Source organism: Cyprinus carpio, chromosome A6, assembly GCF_018340385.1.
Source record: "Cyprinus carpio isolate SPL01 chromosome A6, ASM1834038v1, whole genome shotgun sequence".
Taxonomy (NCBI): Eukaryota; Metazoa; Chordata; class Actinopteri; order Cypriniformes; family Cyprinidae; genus Cyprinus; species Cyprinus carpio.
Genome location: NC_056577.1, coordinates 18,562,281 through 18,579,610, shown reverse-complemented (window position 1 = coordinate 18,579,610; position 17,330 = coordinate 18,562,281). Strand labels below are relative to the sequence as shown.

General features: G+C 36.1%; 1 protein-coding gene, 1 long non-coding RNA gene and 1 pseudogene across 2 annotated transcripts; 2 read left to right on the top strand and 1 right to left on the bottom strand.

Moving 5' to 3' along the window:
• Positions 1-32: 32 nt before the first annotated feature.
• LOC109066675 (centrosomal protein of 63 kDa-like) lies at positions 33-10,961 on the bottom strand. The gene is given in 16 exon segments (XM_042758245.1): positions 33-693; positions 1,260-1,581; positions 1,994-2,181; positions 2,697-2,783; positions 2,935-3,132; positions 3,286-3,381; positions 3,483-3,636; positions 3,773-3,919; positions 4,369-4,583; positions 7,617-7,730; positions 7,846-7,968; positions 8,106-8,201; positions 9,340-9,435; positions 9,689-9,863; positions 10,234-10,336; positions 10,886-10,961. Coding segments are annotated over 15 exon segments (2,229 nt in total). The 5' UTR covers positions 10,275-10,336; positions 10,886-10,961; the 3' UTR covers positions 33-516.
• A 2,689-nt stretch (positions 10,962-13,650) lies between these two features.
• On the top strand, positions 13,651-15,435 carry LOC122145419 (annotated as a pseudogene).
• A 65-nt stretch (positions 15,436-15,500) lies between these two features.
• LOC122145314 lies at positions 15,501-17,023 on the top strand. The gene is made up of 2 exons (XR_006160258.1): positions 15,501-16,027; positions 16,303-17,023. It is a non-coding gene; the product is annotated as an uncharacterized LOC122145314 (long non-coding RNA).
• Positions 17,024-17,330: the final 307 nt, after the last annotated feature.

Here is a 17,330-nt window from a genome sequence, read left to right as displayed (position 1 = left end):
AAACTCATCCACTCCCATAACAAACGCAGCTATGAAAACAAGCTCTTTTAATTCAACCCTTAAAACACATTCTTCACAATCATGTCAGTAGATTTAAAAAAAGATGTTTTATATATGTTAAGGTTACACTGTTCATAAATATTGATTGCATAAGAAAAGGACAGTGAGAAGAAGGCACAGCAAAACAGTACAGAGTGTCTAAAGTGCTCAAAAAGATGATGACGGTAGATACAAGAGACCATATGAAAGATCATAGTTCAAGGTACAGGGAATAGGGAGTGTATATGCGATCATTCCTTCACTAGAGCAATAAACATGGAGGTATTCAGCACTTTCAGAACAAAAGTTGTTTGGCACTGCTTTGGTGTTATTTTTGCTGCACTGATGTAACAAGAGTCTTGTCCAATCATCTTGCAGCATCCATGAATCCCAAAACACATTCTTCTACTCAAACAAAAATGTCCTTACAGATAGGTCAGCACCTGTATACATCTCTGCAAGTTCAGATCAAGGCACTCAGTGGCCGTTTCGGGGGCTGCCGTCCTTGCCCAAGTATTTGGAGACAGTGTTGGCGTTTTCCTGCTTCATGCTCAGAATGTGGGCGTCCAGTCTCTGAAGCAGCTCTTGAGACCGCAGCGTTTCCTCCTCCAGGAACCGTGTAGTCACTGAGCCATGTGGAGATCCAGTGGAGTCCTGGAGGAAGAGGGAGAAACTGACTGTTAAGGCTGTTGTGCAGTGGTACAGTGTGCATGACTGAAATGCATTCTTATAAAAAGCAATGTCAAAAGCATTATATATATATATATATTGGAGATCCAGTGGAATATATATATATGTGTATATGACACACACACGCACGCACACACACACCATACATACACACACATACCACACACACACATATATATACACACATACATATATATATCTATATTATATATATCATATAGTATTATGACCTCAACAGTCATGAGGGTCTGCAGGTTTTTTTTTTTTGGCATGTTGGTTGCGCCATGACAACTGATTGACTGATTTATAATTTTTTTAACATAAGTTTATTTGTTCAAATAATTTACCTTAAAAATAAAATAAAAAAAATGATGCCAACCAACTCAAAGTTTTCTGTTCAGCAATGAAATTCTTAATATGGCTTTTTTTCTTCATTGTGATATCTTTTTGTATGTATGAGTACGTATGATATTTTTGAATACGTTTATAGGGGACATCATGCCCCACTGACCCATATCTCTATTACTGACCAAAGGCAGAAAGTCTTCTACCGAGCTGGAAGCTTGAGCTTCCTCTCCATTAACCGCCGCGCTGAGAAGAGCTGCCATTCTGTGGGCTTTACAGTTTGTTGATGAAGATGAGGCAGACGATGCAGAAGAGTGGGCCGGGGACACAGCCATCCTGCTCTCTTGTGATTGGCCATCGGGGCGACGAGGGGAAGTTTGTGACAGATTCTCAAGCTGTTTGAGAAGCATCTGTATTTGATCCTCATAGTGTGAAGCTCTTTCCTGCATCCGAGTCTCCATGGCCTGCAGCTCCTCCCGGTGTCTGCACTGTACAGCCTCATCAGATCTATGACAGCACATAACAAACACAACTACATTATGCACTTATACAAACTACTATTCATAAGAGTTTTGGTACAGTAAAATAAATATTTTTATTCCGCAAATGATTAACTACCTTAACTACCTTGGTGCATCAAAAACATCAAATATTCTTACTGACCCCAAACTTTTGAATGCTAGTGAACATGCATTCATATCACTTGTTAGCAAGGATACCTGAATTTTTGTAAAAAGAGTTCACACTTCTCCTTACTTGATGAGTTATAAAGAAATAGTGCAAAATCGTAAAAATGTATTTTCCAAATCCTAAAATGTCCGGTTTCTCCCAAATTGTCGACGTGGTCTTAGATTTTTGGAGTTCGCTGACTGTATTTATGAAGAAAAGTGAACATTTTTTATGTGGAAATATCAGGTACCTGTTCTGAGCGTTCTTGTTCTGTTGTAGTAACGCTCTCTCGTACTTGTCCTGCCAGGTCTGGTTGTTGGCCTCCATGCGAGCTCGTAGCTCAATAGTTTCCAGCCTCAGATGCCTGTTCTCTTCCTCCAAACTGTTCAAAGATGACACGTAGCTGTCTCTAAGACTCGCCAGCTCTCCGTCCCGCTTCTGACAGACAAACAGAGAGAAAAAGGCATGCAAAACAGAAACAAGAAATAGAAATGAAAACAATCTGACTTGAATAAAAAATTCATTCTTCAGTTGGTAAAAAGTAACAAAATCTATGGTTACGAGGCAAGGCACTGTTAAACGTTAAAAAAAAATACTAGCCACAAGACACAAGACACAACTGGGTTCAAACATTGTCCATGCAAAGTTAAAAAGCATCTAATCACTCATTAACTCTTTAAATAAAAATCATATTCCTATTAAATAACATGCAGTTCTTGAAAATTTTTCATGGAGTTTTTAATGAATTATGGCATTAATTTAATGTATTGACACTTTCTTTTCTGTTAATGAAAAAGCTGATTGAAATAAGCAGAGTTTTCATTATAATAGCAGAAATCATGGGGCCTTCAAGTCAAAAAGGTTAATGCAGATGCTGTTAATATAGCCCTGAACACTATTTAAATGAACACAATTAAAGGAAAATGAAAGTTTACTGAGCAAAGGATGGAAACCTTAGGTGATCTTGACTCGACTCTCTCAAGAAGATCATTTAGATGCTGATTCTCAAGCTTTAGAGTTTCAAGCTGGACCTGTGTCACCTACAAAAACCAACATAACAGCACAATCAGTTTATTCATGATACAACAAACCAGTACTTCTCAACAAGCACAGGCAGGTCTTTTGGGTGATAAATGGCAGGTTTTTTGTTTCTGCCTAATCTGGACAGGTTGCAAGTGTGTTTTGGTGAACCTTGAGTTCTGATGCCCGCCGCTCTGCTCGCTCCACTTCTGCCCGTAACTGACGCTCGATACTGGAGGCGGAACCAGTGAGTGTGGCAATGGTGATGTCACGCTGATGAAGTTCGCTGGTTAACTGAGACACCTCCTTCCTCATTCCCTCCAACTCCCCACATCGAGTCTGTTCAGCCCTCTCAAGCTCTGCACGTAACTACAGACACAAAGAGTCACATTTAAACTAAATATGGTCATCAGTAATTTGTACATATAAATAAATCGAATAATTCCTCTCATTAATAAAACTGCTCAACTGCACACTGATAATACCTCAAACTGTAAAAAATGTATTGCTTATTGTGCATACATGTTTGATTTCAGCTGTACAGCAACTGTGTTCCTCCTCCATCTGTTTCCACTCATTTTCTCGTCTGCTCATCTCTGCTTTATGCTTTCTCATGCTCTCCCAACCTGACAAAACAAAATTGAGTTCAAGGTTTTTATTCCGGAATAAGCTTTCTATTGTTAGTTGTTGCTGCTGTCATAAAGAGTCTTTTGGAAAACGTCTCACTTGTCTCGAAGTCTGATGACCTCAGCTTTCAGGTGATTCTCACAAGTCTGGGAACTGTTCAACTTGGCTGTGACTTTCTCCAGCTCTTGTCTAAGGGAGGCCAAGTTTGGAGATGAACCGTGTGGTGCTAAACATTCCTCTAGAGACCTATACAAAGAGATAAGTGATTTGTAAAGCATGGTTGCACAATGAGATTGATTGATACTGTTGTTAAATGATAAATCCTACAATAATATGTCTGTGTATGTAAGCACAGAATATTGAAAGGCAGATAATAATATACCTAATGACTTGCTCTTTTGCTTGCAGAGTTTGGTTAAGTCGGGTCACTTCCCGCCGTAACTGCTGCTGCTGGATTCCTGTGCTACGTACAAACTGATCCTGAGCATCCAGTGTAGCCTTCAGCTCCTCTCGCTCTTCACTCAAAAACCTGCAGAGAACAACGTTGCCATTATTCAAACAATCACATATTTGATATAAAATAGCATTCTGTGCTTTGCTCAGCTATTAATGCTTCAGCTATTAAACCAGGGGCCACCTGCATAAACACAGCCACTATGTTAAGACTGTCAACTAGCAGTTACTTTTCTGACTGAAATTGGGCCAATCTACATTTTTGTAACTGACTTTAAATAGTTTTGACCAGTCTAGAAGAAAACAAATTACATGGCTAACTTTTTAAGACTAGTCTAAGCAGTTTTGTAAAAGATTTGTTTTGTAAAAACATGAAAATGAATAAATAATGACAGAATTTCAATTTTTGCGTGAACTAACCCTTTTAAGAAGGAACTCCCCAGGAAGATATGAAGGCAACATTTACCTCCTCTTCCTTTTGTTTCTCACTCCACACCACACACTAATGTCCATCTCTACCTCTACTATTTTTGTGGATCTGAATCTACCTGTCCCCGTACATGAGCTGCAGCGGGGCAGCTGACCTGATGTTCCTGGATAGAGTCTCCCAGCTCATCCTGTAGCAGCCGAAGTCTCTCCAGTTCCAGTTCTTGAGTATGTAGGCTGTCCTGAGCCCTCTGTAGCTGAGAGCGCAGCCGCTGCAGTTCCGCCTGCTCCTGTGTCCGACCTACACCCTGAGTCTGACACGCAAAATTTCACACATACTAATATTACAACACACCTTTACTAATCCTTGAAAGGCTCATAACTCACTTGTAAAACTTGTACCAGCACCTTCAACCAAAACAACACCATATTAAAATATCATGCTTGATTCAGTTTTTAAACCTGGAATAAAACACTGTTAAAGGTGCAGTAAGTAATTTTGACAGAAAGTGGCTGAAATGGGTACTGCAGTCCAAAATCAAAATATTGAAGAGCGTTGTTTCTTCCACCTCCCCTCCTAAGGCTGATGATGCACGGGGCAACTTTTTGAGCAATTCTGCTGGGAAACTTTTTTTGAGTAATGCTGCTTGGGCACTTTCCCATTGAGAATGGTTAACAAATTTCTATCTGGATACTTTAGATCGGCCGTGGACCCTGTGTCTCATCTGGTTGCCCGTTGACACCAACATTAGCCAAAGTTGCCCAGCAACATTAATCAAAAAAATTTGCCCAGTGTATCATCAGCCTTGACTCCACATTCCAACACAGAACACACACTTTCAAAGCTGAATAACTGGCTGGTATATTTTATGCTTTAGTACAGTCAAAAATTTGCTTACAGCATATTTAACCATGTAAAGCCTACGGCGTCATATCTGATTTATAAGGCTTAGAAATTGTCAGCCAAAAATTTGCAGAACAACCTGTTGTACACAATCTAATAATTAGTTTAAACTTTTTTAGCAAGTATAAACTTCTCCCTTCAGGTTGTGGGGTACATGTGTCTTTTGGCTTTAATCTTTAATGATTTTTATAAAGTAAACTTAAGAATAACTTAAGTATATAAACTTGTCTTTTGTTAGTAATATTTTAATAAAAACACTTACTGGACTGAAGCATCTCAGGTTAACTAGATTATCCATAATTTTTTTTTTCTTTTTAGAAAAATCACGTTAACATTTGATTATCAAATTTATAATACATCAGGCTTTTGAGACATTTATTTGTACATCTCTCAGTCACTAGTGTATTGCATTATACGTAAAACTGCAGAGCTTTGCTCATAAAACTAAGAGTTTTAAATATCGCCTTACTAAAACATATTATTAAAAGATATAGTTTGATAACTGATATTTACATGCATTTTATCCAAGTAGTCTGTTTTACTGTTATAAACATTTTACTGATTTACATTACAAGCTATCAGAATTTCATTTTAGATGCTGGCCATATAAATATCAGTACATACTAAATTGCATATATTTAACTCAGTTTGCACTTAAAACTGAGAAAAGAACATATAGGGCCCTGGGGCTATAGCAAACCCAAGGGCCCCCTTCACAGTAGCCTATCTTGGTGTCAGAACATTGTTGTTGTTTTTTCAGTAGCCCATCTTGGTGTCTGTTGTTTTTTTTTTTTTTTTTTTCAACACACAGTGATACAAGTGATAATATTCCAAGCTACAACATATTAAAATAATAAATTCATTAACACCAGATATATTATGTCAAAGCAAAACAGGTTTTCTTTGGGCTAAAATTCAGCCCATCTGGCCCACATTTCCCCATAAATGTTTTGCTGGAGTTAGGGCCATTAAACAAACAATAATAGATATATTTTGAATATACTGCAAATGCATTTAACAATACTATTATTCCATTATATTGCAGGCTTTTAATTACCGAATTAATATGTTACTTTACAGTTTATTAGAACTATTAAATTCTTTTATGTAGTTGCCCTATGAAAAGCTATACTGTAATCCATAAATCCTAAAGTTAACCATAGCAGCCTATTAGTAAGATCATGAATCAGGCAAAAACCCATGTTTCCCCATTACCATGGTTTTACGGTTTCTATAACAGCAACAACAAAATTTATAATAACAACAATAATGATAATAAACTAACAGAAAAAAAAAAATATTGTTTGTAATGAAAAACATCTTTAAAACATAAAACAAACTCTATAAAAATGACGTTTTGCCCTTATAGTTCCCAATATTTTAATATTAGTAGTTTATAATAATAAGTGACATTAATGATAATGGTTACACTTTATTTTAAGGTGTCCTTGTAACAGTGTATTTATACATATAAGTACTGAGTAATATTAATTAACTACATGTACTTCCGATATGGTTAGGGTTAGGATTTGGTTTTGGCTTAGGGTACTTGCATGTAATTATGCATAATTAATTGTTATTATAATAGTAAGTACATGTAACGTGTAATAAGGACAGCTTAAAATAAAGTGTTATCATGATAATTACCATAATGCCATATTTCTACAGCTTTAGTAACTGTATGGTGAATAGGGGTGGTGAACTGTGGGTTGATTGAAATGCTTGTATTTTCCATTGGGGTACAGTTTACATCAAGACTTCAGTTTACATGAAGCTATTTAATCTTGTTTCAGATAGCATCCCTTTATGTTCCCATATAACGGTGGTGCGTGTTGCGAGTCGAATTCAAATATACCAAGTGATTGGTTATCAATTTAATAGAGGGGCGAGATCGGCGAAAGCGTCGGGCAGCACTGTAGTTTGTCAGCACTGTCCGGTCTGGTCCAGCTGCTCTCTCACGCTGCGCAGTTTCATTACATGGCTTTTGTTGTTTGTTTCCCATGTGCTACAATAAAGCCGAGGCGATTAAAAATACCGTCAACTGTAGTTTAAACAAGTACAAAGACATTTTATTGCTCACAACTTTTTAAGAGAAATACTGCAGACACTTGAAAAGGATGAGAAATATGAGCGGTGGGTGGAGTTTTGGCCCTAGGGCTTCAGCCCTGCCTAGCCCTTGTGTTAATCCGGCCCTGAATATGAGCTCCATATTGTCTTATATCATTCTACATGAACCATACAAGCCTGATCATAACATTTTGAAAAACAAAGTCTTGATTTTGAAAAACAAAGTATATTATATAATACGCACACACACACATTATATATATATATATATATATATATATATATATATATATACACACACACACACACACACACACACACACTTTCTGACTATTATATTGTATGTTATGCTTGTAAATTTTCTAATTAGTGCCACCTGGATGAGAGCAAACTGTTCAGCCAGGTTCTTCCTCTGTTCCTCCAGTGAAGTCACTTGTTTCTGATACTGCAGTCTTTGCTGTTCCCACTCAGCTGAATGCTGACGGAACTCCTGCATTCACAAAAATAGATGCTCAATGAACTTCATTTAATATTTAACTTAAATTATAAATCAATACTATATAAACAAAAATAATGTCCATTTTATATTTAGCCAGTCTCTGTACCTCCAACTTGCTTTTGAGGTGGGACAGCTCAGTCCTGTCCTCCTCTGTGCTCAGAGCTCCTTCTCGTGCCTCCTTCAGATGCTTACGCTGGAGCTTTTTATAGCTGTGTTTCAATTTAGACAACTGTTGAAAGGAGTTAGTTGTTAACTATATTGATAAAAAGATGTTGTAGTGAAAGGAACTAAATCATGTCATACAGTGTGTTGGAGTGTAACAATAATATATACAGCACTGCTACTAAGACAAAAAGCTGATCGTACTTCATCTTTTACATACTGCAGCTGTTCTTCATACTTCACAACCAGCTCTTGTTTTCCAGCTTGCATCTCATCTAGCTGTTTCCCCAGCACGCGGATCTGGAGAACATAAGATCATGCTTATCAGAGCCAGTGTGAACTGCAGCTCAAATCTGACACCTAGTGGAGTGTGATCTACTTACAACATGGACAGTGACTTTATTATATAACGCACAATGCAGTCAACACGCATGTATATGGGGATCCAAAAGTCTGGGACCAGTAACCAAAATGCTTTTATTTTTTTCTGAAATAAAACATTTTCCATAACAATCATATTATTAGTTTAATAATTTGAATGCAAAATCAAATTTAAAAATGAATATTTTCTTGTTTAGTTTAAAATTTGATATTAAAACATACATTACATACAATACATGATCTCAGACTTTTGGACCAATGGAGCAATCAAATTTTAATAATATTAGTAATATATGATATAATATTACTGAATTTAATATAATTTCATATTTATGCAACATTAAATGCTAAGTATCTGCATTTGAATCTAATGCACTCTACTTAATCTAACAAAACCAAAACAAAGAGAATAATACCTTTAATAATTAAATTAAAAATCAAAACATGTTACAATAAAATACTGCTTTCCCCTATATTACAGTAACGATGTCATGATCAACATGATATATAATCATAAAGTTTCTTGATTTTAGATTTTTCAAAATCTTTGTTTATTTTAAAGTTAGATGGTAAAGCACATAGTGTCAGCATGATATTAGAATAATTAGGAATAATTACAATTACATTTTAGACCCATTAAATAATAATAAATATTATAATATAATTTGGCCATTTAATATTATTATGTTGAATTAAGCAAGCATTTGCATTTTAATCTAATATATTCAGTAAGTTATTCTGATATTTGTCATGTCTAGTTGCCCTAACAAAATGAAAACAATACCTTTAAAATATTAAAAAATAAAATAATATAAACATTATATCAGAATACTGTCTGTCCCTATATTATTCACTGTATTATTGTAATAATGTCAAGATCTTGATATGTAATCACAGAAACTTACACAAGAAATATTGATGTAGCAATCAAAACAATCAACGTGGCTCACCTATCTAATATGTCACATAGTTAATGCTTATAATAATGCTCAAACAGAAGCATTCAGTCTAGTCTAGTCTAGTCATGCAGGAAGACCCACGCCTTCATGCAGTTCACCTGCTGTAGCCCCTTTTCCACTACCAACTTCAACATTTGGAAACCACCATCCTGGAGCTCCAGCAGGGACATTATCACCCCTCTCACCCCAAGCGGTTACCAGGGGTGAAGGCAGAGCACATGACGTATGTGATTTTTCTGAGCCATTATATTTAAGAAAGATCTTACCATGGAAAGTGTAACACAAAACCATCAAAATCAGTTTAGTCCTTCAGAAGATTCTGTGGCCTTATATTACATTTAATTGTATGGAACGTGCTTTGTCTCATTTACTACATTATTAATAACGGATCAGACAACGGAAAGTTGCTTTATAACTTTCAAGACTAGACAAGAGCCGATACAATACCTCTGAGCTCCTCTTGTCGAGCAGAGCTCTGGCTGACTGGAGTTCCTCCTGCGTATTCTGCAGACGCAGATTCATGGCTCGAACCTCAGCCCATTCACGCCGCTTGTGCCCCACCATGATGTCAATCTGCCGCATGAGCTCCTGTAATTCCGGCTCACAGGATGACAGGACAGAGCTGTGTAGATGAACACAACATACAAATAGTGGATGCTGTATGCCTACATACAGTGGGTATAGAAAGGAATCACCCCCATTTAAAATAATCACATTTTGTTGCTTTACAGCCAGAAATGAAGACAGACACAATTTTTGTTTTATCAAGCTGTATTTACTCAGTGCAACTTATAACATCCAAGTGAAAGATATAACACAAACATATAAAAATATATGGGGAAAAAGTTGTGGACAGGCACAAGTCAGATGAATCAACAGATGAGACTAAAATTGAATTATTTGGCCTCAACACCAAACAATATGGGGTGGTTCTTTTCTATAACCACTGTACATACAAATGTATAACACAAGTCACTTTTTTTAATATGTACCTGACATCATGATCACGGAGCGTGCTCAGAAATTCCTCCATTATTTCTCAGTGATCTTCCTTGCACATCCTTATTACAAAAGATCAAAATCTGGCCTGCATGCCTAAGAAAAAGAAAGCAAATTCATTAGCGGAGATGATGGATGTAAACAACAGAATCACATTTAGCACTGAGTCTGCATTAAAGTTAGTTACCAAGGGAAACTGTAACGTTTATACAAATAATTTACCAGTGGTGTGCTCTGAGAGAATTAAGTTGATATTTCAAGTTGTCCCTGACATACTAAGATTTCAGCCTTTCGGGAATCAGGTATAACAGTATTTCATTGGTAAAATATGTTAACATGAAACAGAATGGGTGTTCTAATAATAACTAACTTACGTTAGATACTACGTGGTTAGCTATTATTAGAAGCTGAATATAATACGATATAATTACGTAGATAAGTGACATTTTTCGGTGTTTTGCACATTAGATTTGTTACTAATAAATCACTACTTGGCTAACATTAGCCTGTTAGCGTGGAGAAATAGTTCGCGCATTGTCTTAACGTTACTTTTACTGTGTTTGCACAGAATATACTCTACGATCTTTGAACTCGAGGTAAAATTTGTGTTAAAGTTTATTTTCTGAAAATACAAATCTCACTTACAATTTCTGGGACACTTGACATCTGTTTGTCAGCTGGGGTTGTAGGGGTGACAGAAATGCAACAGTTGAACGCGCACAACCAAGAACAACAACACGAGAGAACAGCCACTCTGCCCGCGCTTCCGCGGAGTGTCACGTGTTTAACAGAAAGGATTCTCATTGGACACGTTTGTACAGTAATGCAACATTGCTGGGTACGTTTGCTTGTCATTTAAATGATCTATTGCTAAAATACCTTTAATATCCCAATTCCTTCCTAATTTGATGATACATTCTTTAAGTTTTTTTTTCATTCTTCCTTATATTTCCTACAGTTTAATAGAACACAAATTTCACATTTATCTTTAATCATAAGAAATAATGTATTATTAAGTCTTGTGTGTTCTAACCGTATGTATGTATGATTTCTTCTATTCTGTTTTTACTAGTAATTGTTTTAACTTTAATTATTTTCTGAATTATGTAATATTCTCAAATTTTACAAAATCTTGTCCCAAATCTTTTTGCCAGTGATTATCAATGACAATGAGCTTTTAATTAATGGTTTTCCTTAATTTTTTTCCAGGGAAATCTCTATTGTGTAATTCTGATTTATTTATTTTATTTTTATTTTATTTTTTGTGGCGCCCCTATGAAAACCTCCTGGCTTTCCCAAATGCATTTTATCAATGTTTACGTTAAACTCTGGAATAGCAATGCCCACACCACTATCCATAATAGTTTTTTATTTATGTATTCTCATACCAGATATCGTCATTTGCATTCTCTAACCATTCCCTTTTTTTTCAATTTTTCTTGTAATTTGGGATAGTGTGGTGCATTTAAATGCTCTATATAACTTATAGAATATAACAGACTATATTTAGTTGTCCCACCAAGCAAACGATTTTTATTAGTTTATGTGTTTTGCGCACTTTCATGAGCCATTTTGCTTGCACGAACCCTATTTACTAATCCTATTAATGCGGTATATACATTTGGTTTTAAAGATTAAAGATCAACAGTACATAACTGGTCTTTCTGCCTACGCCGGTGACAAGAGTAGCAGCTGTATAAACACTCTACATTATCGCAAAGGACTGTGGGTAATTTATTCGACCGTCCAAGAGGTTGCTGATGATATCCCTATTATGGCATTAAGAAGCGTAACGTGTACTTTAGTAGAAAAATGCAAGAGCTTAAAAACAGACGAGTAGGTTACAACAACTAGATCATGCACTTCAACTGTAATAATACACTGACCCGTTTATAACTACACGTGGTTTTTGGTAAGGATAGGTATCTACCTAGTTAGGGATACAAAGTAGCGCTGAGTTAGACCGTTCGTTATATACTGTGCATAAATTGTCATAATATAACTTAATATACATAGGTATTTTCTATTTCTCGTCTACACATACAATTCTGAACTGAATTCAGTGTGGAAGTGATCACAAAATGCAATTTAATTTTGACAATAGTGAATGCGGCTCATAATAAGCGTTCATTGTTGTTGTGATGTGGCTCAGCAGAGCACATTTTATATGCGTAGGTATGCGAAACAAAATTTGGTGTGAACCAGTAAGCGACGGTGTGTAGTTAAGGTTGTATAGTCTCAGGGTCGCAATATTTGTTGCACGAGCCTCGTTGGTCTAGGGGTATAATTCTCGCATTCGGGTGCGAGAGGGTTCCCGGGTTCAAATGCCCGGGCCGAGCCCGCGATGTTTTTGTTTATTTCTTGTTTTTATATTGATCCGTACAACTCCTAGTAAATCAATATAACATCGACCCTAGCTGTTTGACCGGTGAACAACGACCGAAGTAGTTTACGCAAATAGAAAAGTAAAACATGCGTATGTAACGTTACGTAGTAACACCGGGGCCCTGACGTGAGTGTTGTATCTCTCGATGCCTATGCAGAGAAGCTAACAATATGTGCATCTAAACGGCAACTATACATTTGTTAATAAGGACTAACCTCGAACAAAATAGCATAATTAAAAGACTTTTTTTTGCTTCGCGGAAGTGACTTGACAGTATTGTCACTAAGCGTTTTATGACATGAATAAGATCTATTCGGCAAGCGGCTCTTTTGTATAGGGGTAGTGAATTCTCGCTATTGGGTGCGAGAGGTTCGGGTTTCAAATCCCGGACGAGCCCGTAGTTGTTGTTTTTGGACATTTTTGGAGAAGATAAGTTATGTGTAATCGTTCTTGATTAATTATTGTGCTATATATAAGTTGATATTACTAGATACTAGCAAAATCCAACACTTAGCTAAGAACACTGACTGCTTCAATGAAGACTTGTCAAGTCCTATTGGATGTAGACTAAATTGTAATATCACAAAATAAAAAATTTACATATTTAGGATGAGAAAAAAGCAAAGCTTTTTACAAAAAAAATACTAACATAGAAAACTGTTAAAACAAGTGCTTTCATATTCCAGAATAACCTATAATACTTTATGAAAACCTATTCCTATTTGATGTATCCTATCTAAGTTTTAAGACACTATGTACCTAAAAACATACAATGTTACTGATCAGTATTTTTCCCTCTTTTCTTCTCTGCCTCTGACCTTTCTCTGTCCTGAGATCCAAACTGTCTTCCCATATCCAGCACTGTGTTGACATGAACCCTCAGAAGGATAAAGGTTTAATCATCTTTAAACATGGAATTTCTGCACTCACAGGAATTCATAAATATTTCCGTTAATGACATGGAAATACATTGATTTCTCAATAAACTAGTGAGATTTGCTTTGTGTGGCAATGGGGCGGAGAAGGGCATGTATCACCTCCCCCACGACTCCACAGCCACTTTAAAACACGCAGCGGCGGTTATTCGGACTGACAGTTTGCTCTTATTCACACACCCACTAATTCTCAGTCAGACGAGTTCATCTCCTGACAAATATCTGCAACAGTCCACACAGAGAACTGGATTAGGAGTCATTCTACTGTAAGTATATTTCTTGATTTCTTTCCTTTAAAACCCAGGTTGATTTACATTCATTTTTGTTTGTGTTTTTGTATGTGTTACACAGCAAACAATAGTTTCTTAATAAGTATTTTGTTGTTGTCCAGTAAGGTATCCAAACATCAAAACAAGATAGATTTACATTAGAAACAAAACTGTATAAGATACTGTAAAATTTTATAAACCTTGAAAACTATTCTAATACAACTCTAGTTTTCTTCTTACCTCATTCTCAAAAGTTTTTCCTTGCTGAAAGTGTAAGTCTAAATAATTTAGAGAGGTTTAAGCTTAAAAAACCTGTTTAAGTTTCTGAAAAAAACATATTTATATGCACTATTGCTTCTAATGTACCTTTGTTTACTGGTTTTTAGATGTTAGGATGTTTAGTGGAGAAAAATAATAATTAATTGAGTGATTTTTGCAGTGTGCTGGTTAACATGATATAGAAAGGACACACTGTTCAAATGGTTTGAAGTCAAGTTATTGTTTGACTAAGAATGTTTCTCATATAATCTTTTACCTGACCATCGCCAACAAGACAGCAAAATTAACTAAACATATAATATTATGTAAGAGTAGTCTTTGTTTTGGAATATTCTATAAATTGTATATTGTATTGGCGAAGTGAAATTGTAGATGTTCTCATGGTTGCAGAAACCAAAGATCTTGTCATGCAGTATTGTTTTGTCTGCATTAGTAATCAGAATGGGGTCAGAGGTCAACACTCAGAGGTCATATTCTAGACTAACAGGTGGTCTGCAGCATTAGAGTAGAATTCTATAAGGATGAATGGTCAGTGGGGTGTCTACTGGGCAATGGCTTTGCCATCTGCTTCAAGATTTGTCACTTTACTGTGCTTGTTGGTTTGGTTTTGTTAATTGTGAATTTTATGTGATAGTTTACTAAAGTGTTAGTTTTCTATAATGTTTTAATTATATTATTGTTTGTTCAGAATGTTGTCATATATATATATATATATATATATATATATATATATATATATATATATATATAGAAAGTTGTGGTCCAAACCAAACCATATAATATCCCCATTTGACTTCCAAGAAAATAATACAGGTTTGAAATGACATGGATGTGTGTAAATAATGACAGAATTTTTTTTTTTTTTACTACATGTATGGATTACGTTTGAAAGTCTCCCCCCCACCCCTTGTTTTTACAGAGTACACTAAACAATTTCCAGAAGACTAAACGACACCATCATCAGATCAAACAACAGTTCCAGTGTTCAGCCATGGTGTTGTTTGAGGATCAGAATGTGGGGTCTGTTACCTGCGTTACTCCCGCATCGACCGCGTTCCCAGAACTCTCCACTGCAACCACACATTCTGCACCACCTGTCTGGAGACAATGGGGCTGCAGTCCAGCGGCCTGCGCACCATTCGCTGTCCCCTCTGTCGCCAGGTGACTTGTGTGGACCGTGGGCTCAGCTTGCAGGAGGCTCTGTTTGTCAATAGCCAAGTGTGGGACAACATTTGCGATGAGCAAGAGGAGGAAGAGGACGAGAGAGAGCAGGAAAAAGAGGAAGAGGGGAAAAACACTAATATGCAGGGAGAGAGAGCAGAATAATTCGTATTCATTGAAAATATGTTATTTTCCCTTTTTAACTTGGTAACACCACATGACGTTTTTAGAGTCATTACATGTAAACTTTTGCTGAAAATGGAACTTGGTGTATTTGTTTTAAACTAGATTTATAAAATGTTTTTAATTGTCCTCATATTCTTATTTTTCATTGACCGTAGTACCTCAGTGACTGGTGACTAATGTGTAACATGCAACCAGATGCTAAAATTAATTTACAGAGCCAAGTGAGCTTTTTGAATCAGCAACCTCCATATCACCTGATTCAGTTTATAAGTAGCCAGAATACTAGCAGAAAATGTACACCCGTTGTCACGTCTGATTTTGTTAGTAGAGCATTTGGTCTCAAATCCCTCAAATTTTTATACTTAAAGAGAAACCTCAGAGTGTCTGAAATAGTAGCTAGAATATACGGATGAATGCATTTGTGTTCCCATTCATATACCTAACTTCCTCTTGTCTCTGGTTTTAGTCCAGTGCGAAAACAATACAGACCCAAACTCAGACTCCCGTCTTTCCTGAAGAAAATGAGTTTTTCCAGGCACCCCGAAGAGAGGATTGTTCCCACCTGCAATGTGTAAGTCTTCATCCTACTGTAATGATCGACAGCTCAGTTGAAACAAAATGTAACAACATACTGTATAGGTAAGTAAATGATGACACAATTGTCAATTTTGTGTGACTTTAATAAAGAGAATTAGTCAGGGATCGTAAATCTGTCATATTAACACAAATATACTGGATGATGATTTTTAACATTATTGTGACAGCTGTGTTCATCAAAAGTAAGAATAAAGGAAACAATAGAATATTAGCAGTTTTACTTATTTTTACCTTTGTCTCTCAACACAGAGAAATGATGTCATGGAGAAGGATTTCATCAGAAGAGATTTTTTGAAAAGGGCAACAGACACCATAAACAAATGATTAGCAATACAAACAATAGACTTTCACCCGCTTTTTGCTTCGGTCATATGCTAATTATGCCTGGCGTACTGAAAAAGCGGGAGCAACAGTCAGTCCTGGACAAGGTTGTTTAAACAAATTCAAACCCCTCCATGTGCTTCTGCGACTACATTTTCCACTTGAATAGCCACAAGTCCGAATCCTGCTCCTCCATCTGAGGGGAACTTCTCATTAGATATTCCACCCTTAATCCGTCCCAGCTGCTGAGGCCGGATTTGTTTCAGCTGTCCCGAGAGACAGAGGGTCCCAGATGCGAAACAAGACTTTCAGAGCAGATGGCATCTTGTGAAAGATTCAGATCACCCCCACTTCTCTAATAGACTCTTTTAAGTTATTTTAAGCTTTGTTATTTATATAACTTATAAATTATTGTAAATTAAAAATTCTGATTGCTGGTGTCTTTTTAAATAGCACATCCTTACATCCTGTTTTACAATACTATCTAGAGCAGAGGGGGTTCAAACTTTTGATATAAGGACCCCAAATATGACATTCCCCTTCTGAGGGACCTCTATTTCCAAAGAAAAAATAAAAAATAAACTTTTTTTAAAATATATTGTCATTGTCATTGTATTTGAAAAAGAATCAAATAAATGCAATACCATGACTTTTACTAGTATTTTACTAGGAAAATGAAAAATTATATAAAATTAAATGCTGAAATGTTAATATTAAAAACATAAGTATATTCCATACTGTTTGTATATTCACTGCAGTGAGTCTGCAACTGACCAAAAAACACAAAGAATGGAATCACTCAGCCGTGTCAATGGATTATACATGCTTTTCATTAAACATATGTCATCTTTCATGTATAATTTCGGAAAAGAGTTTGGGTTTACCAAAGTATCTTATATTACATTGGCAAATACAGAGTCTTTACATACACACCTGCATGTGCTGTTTTCTGAGAA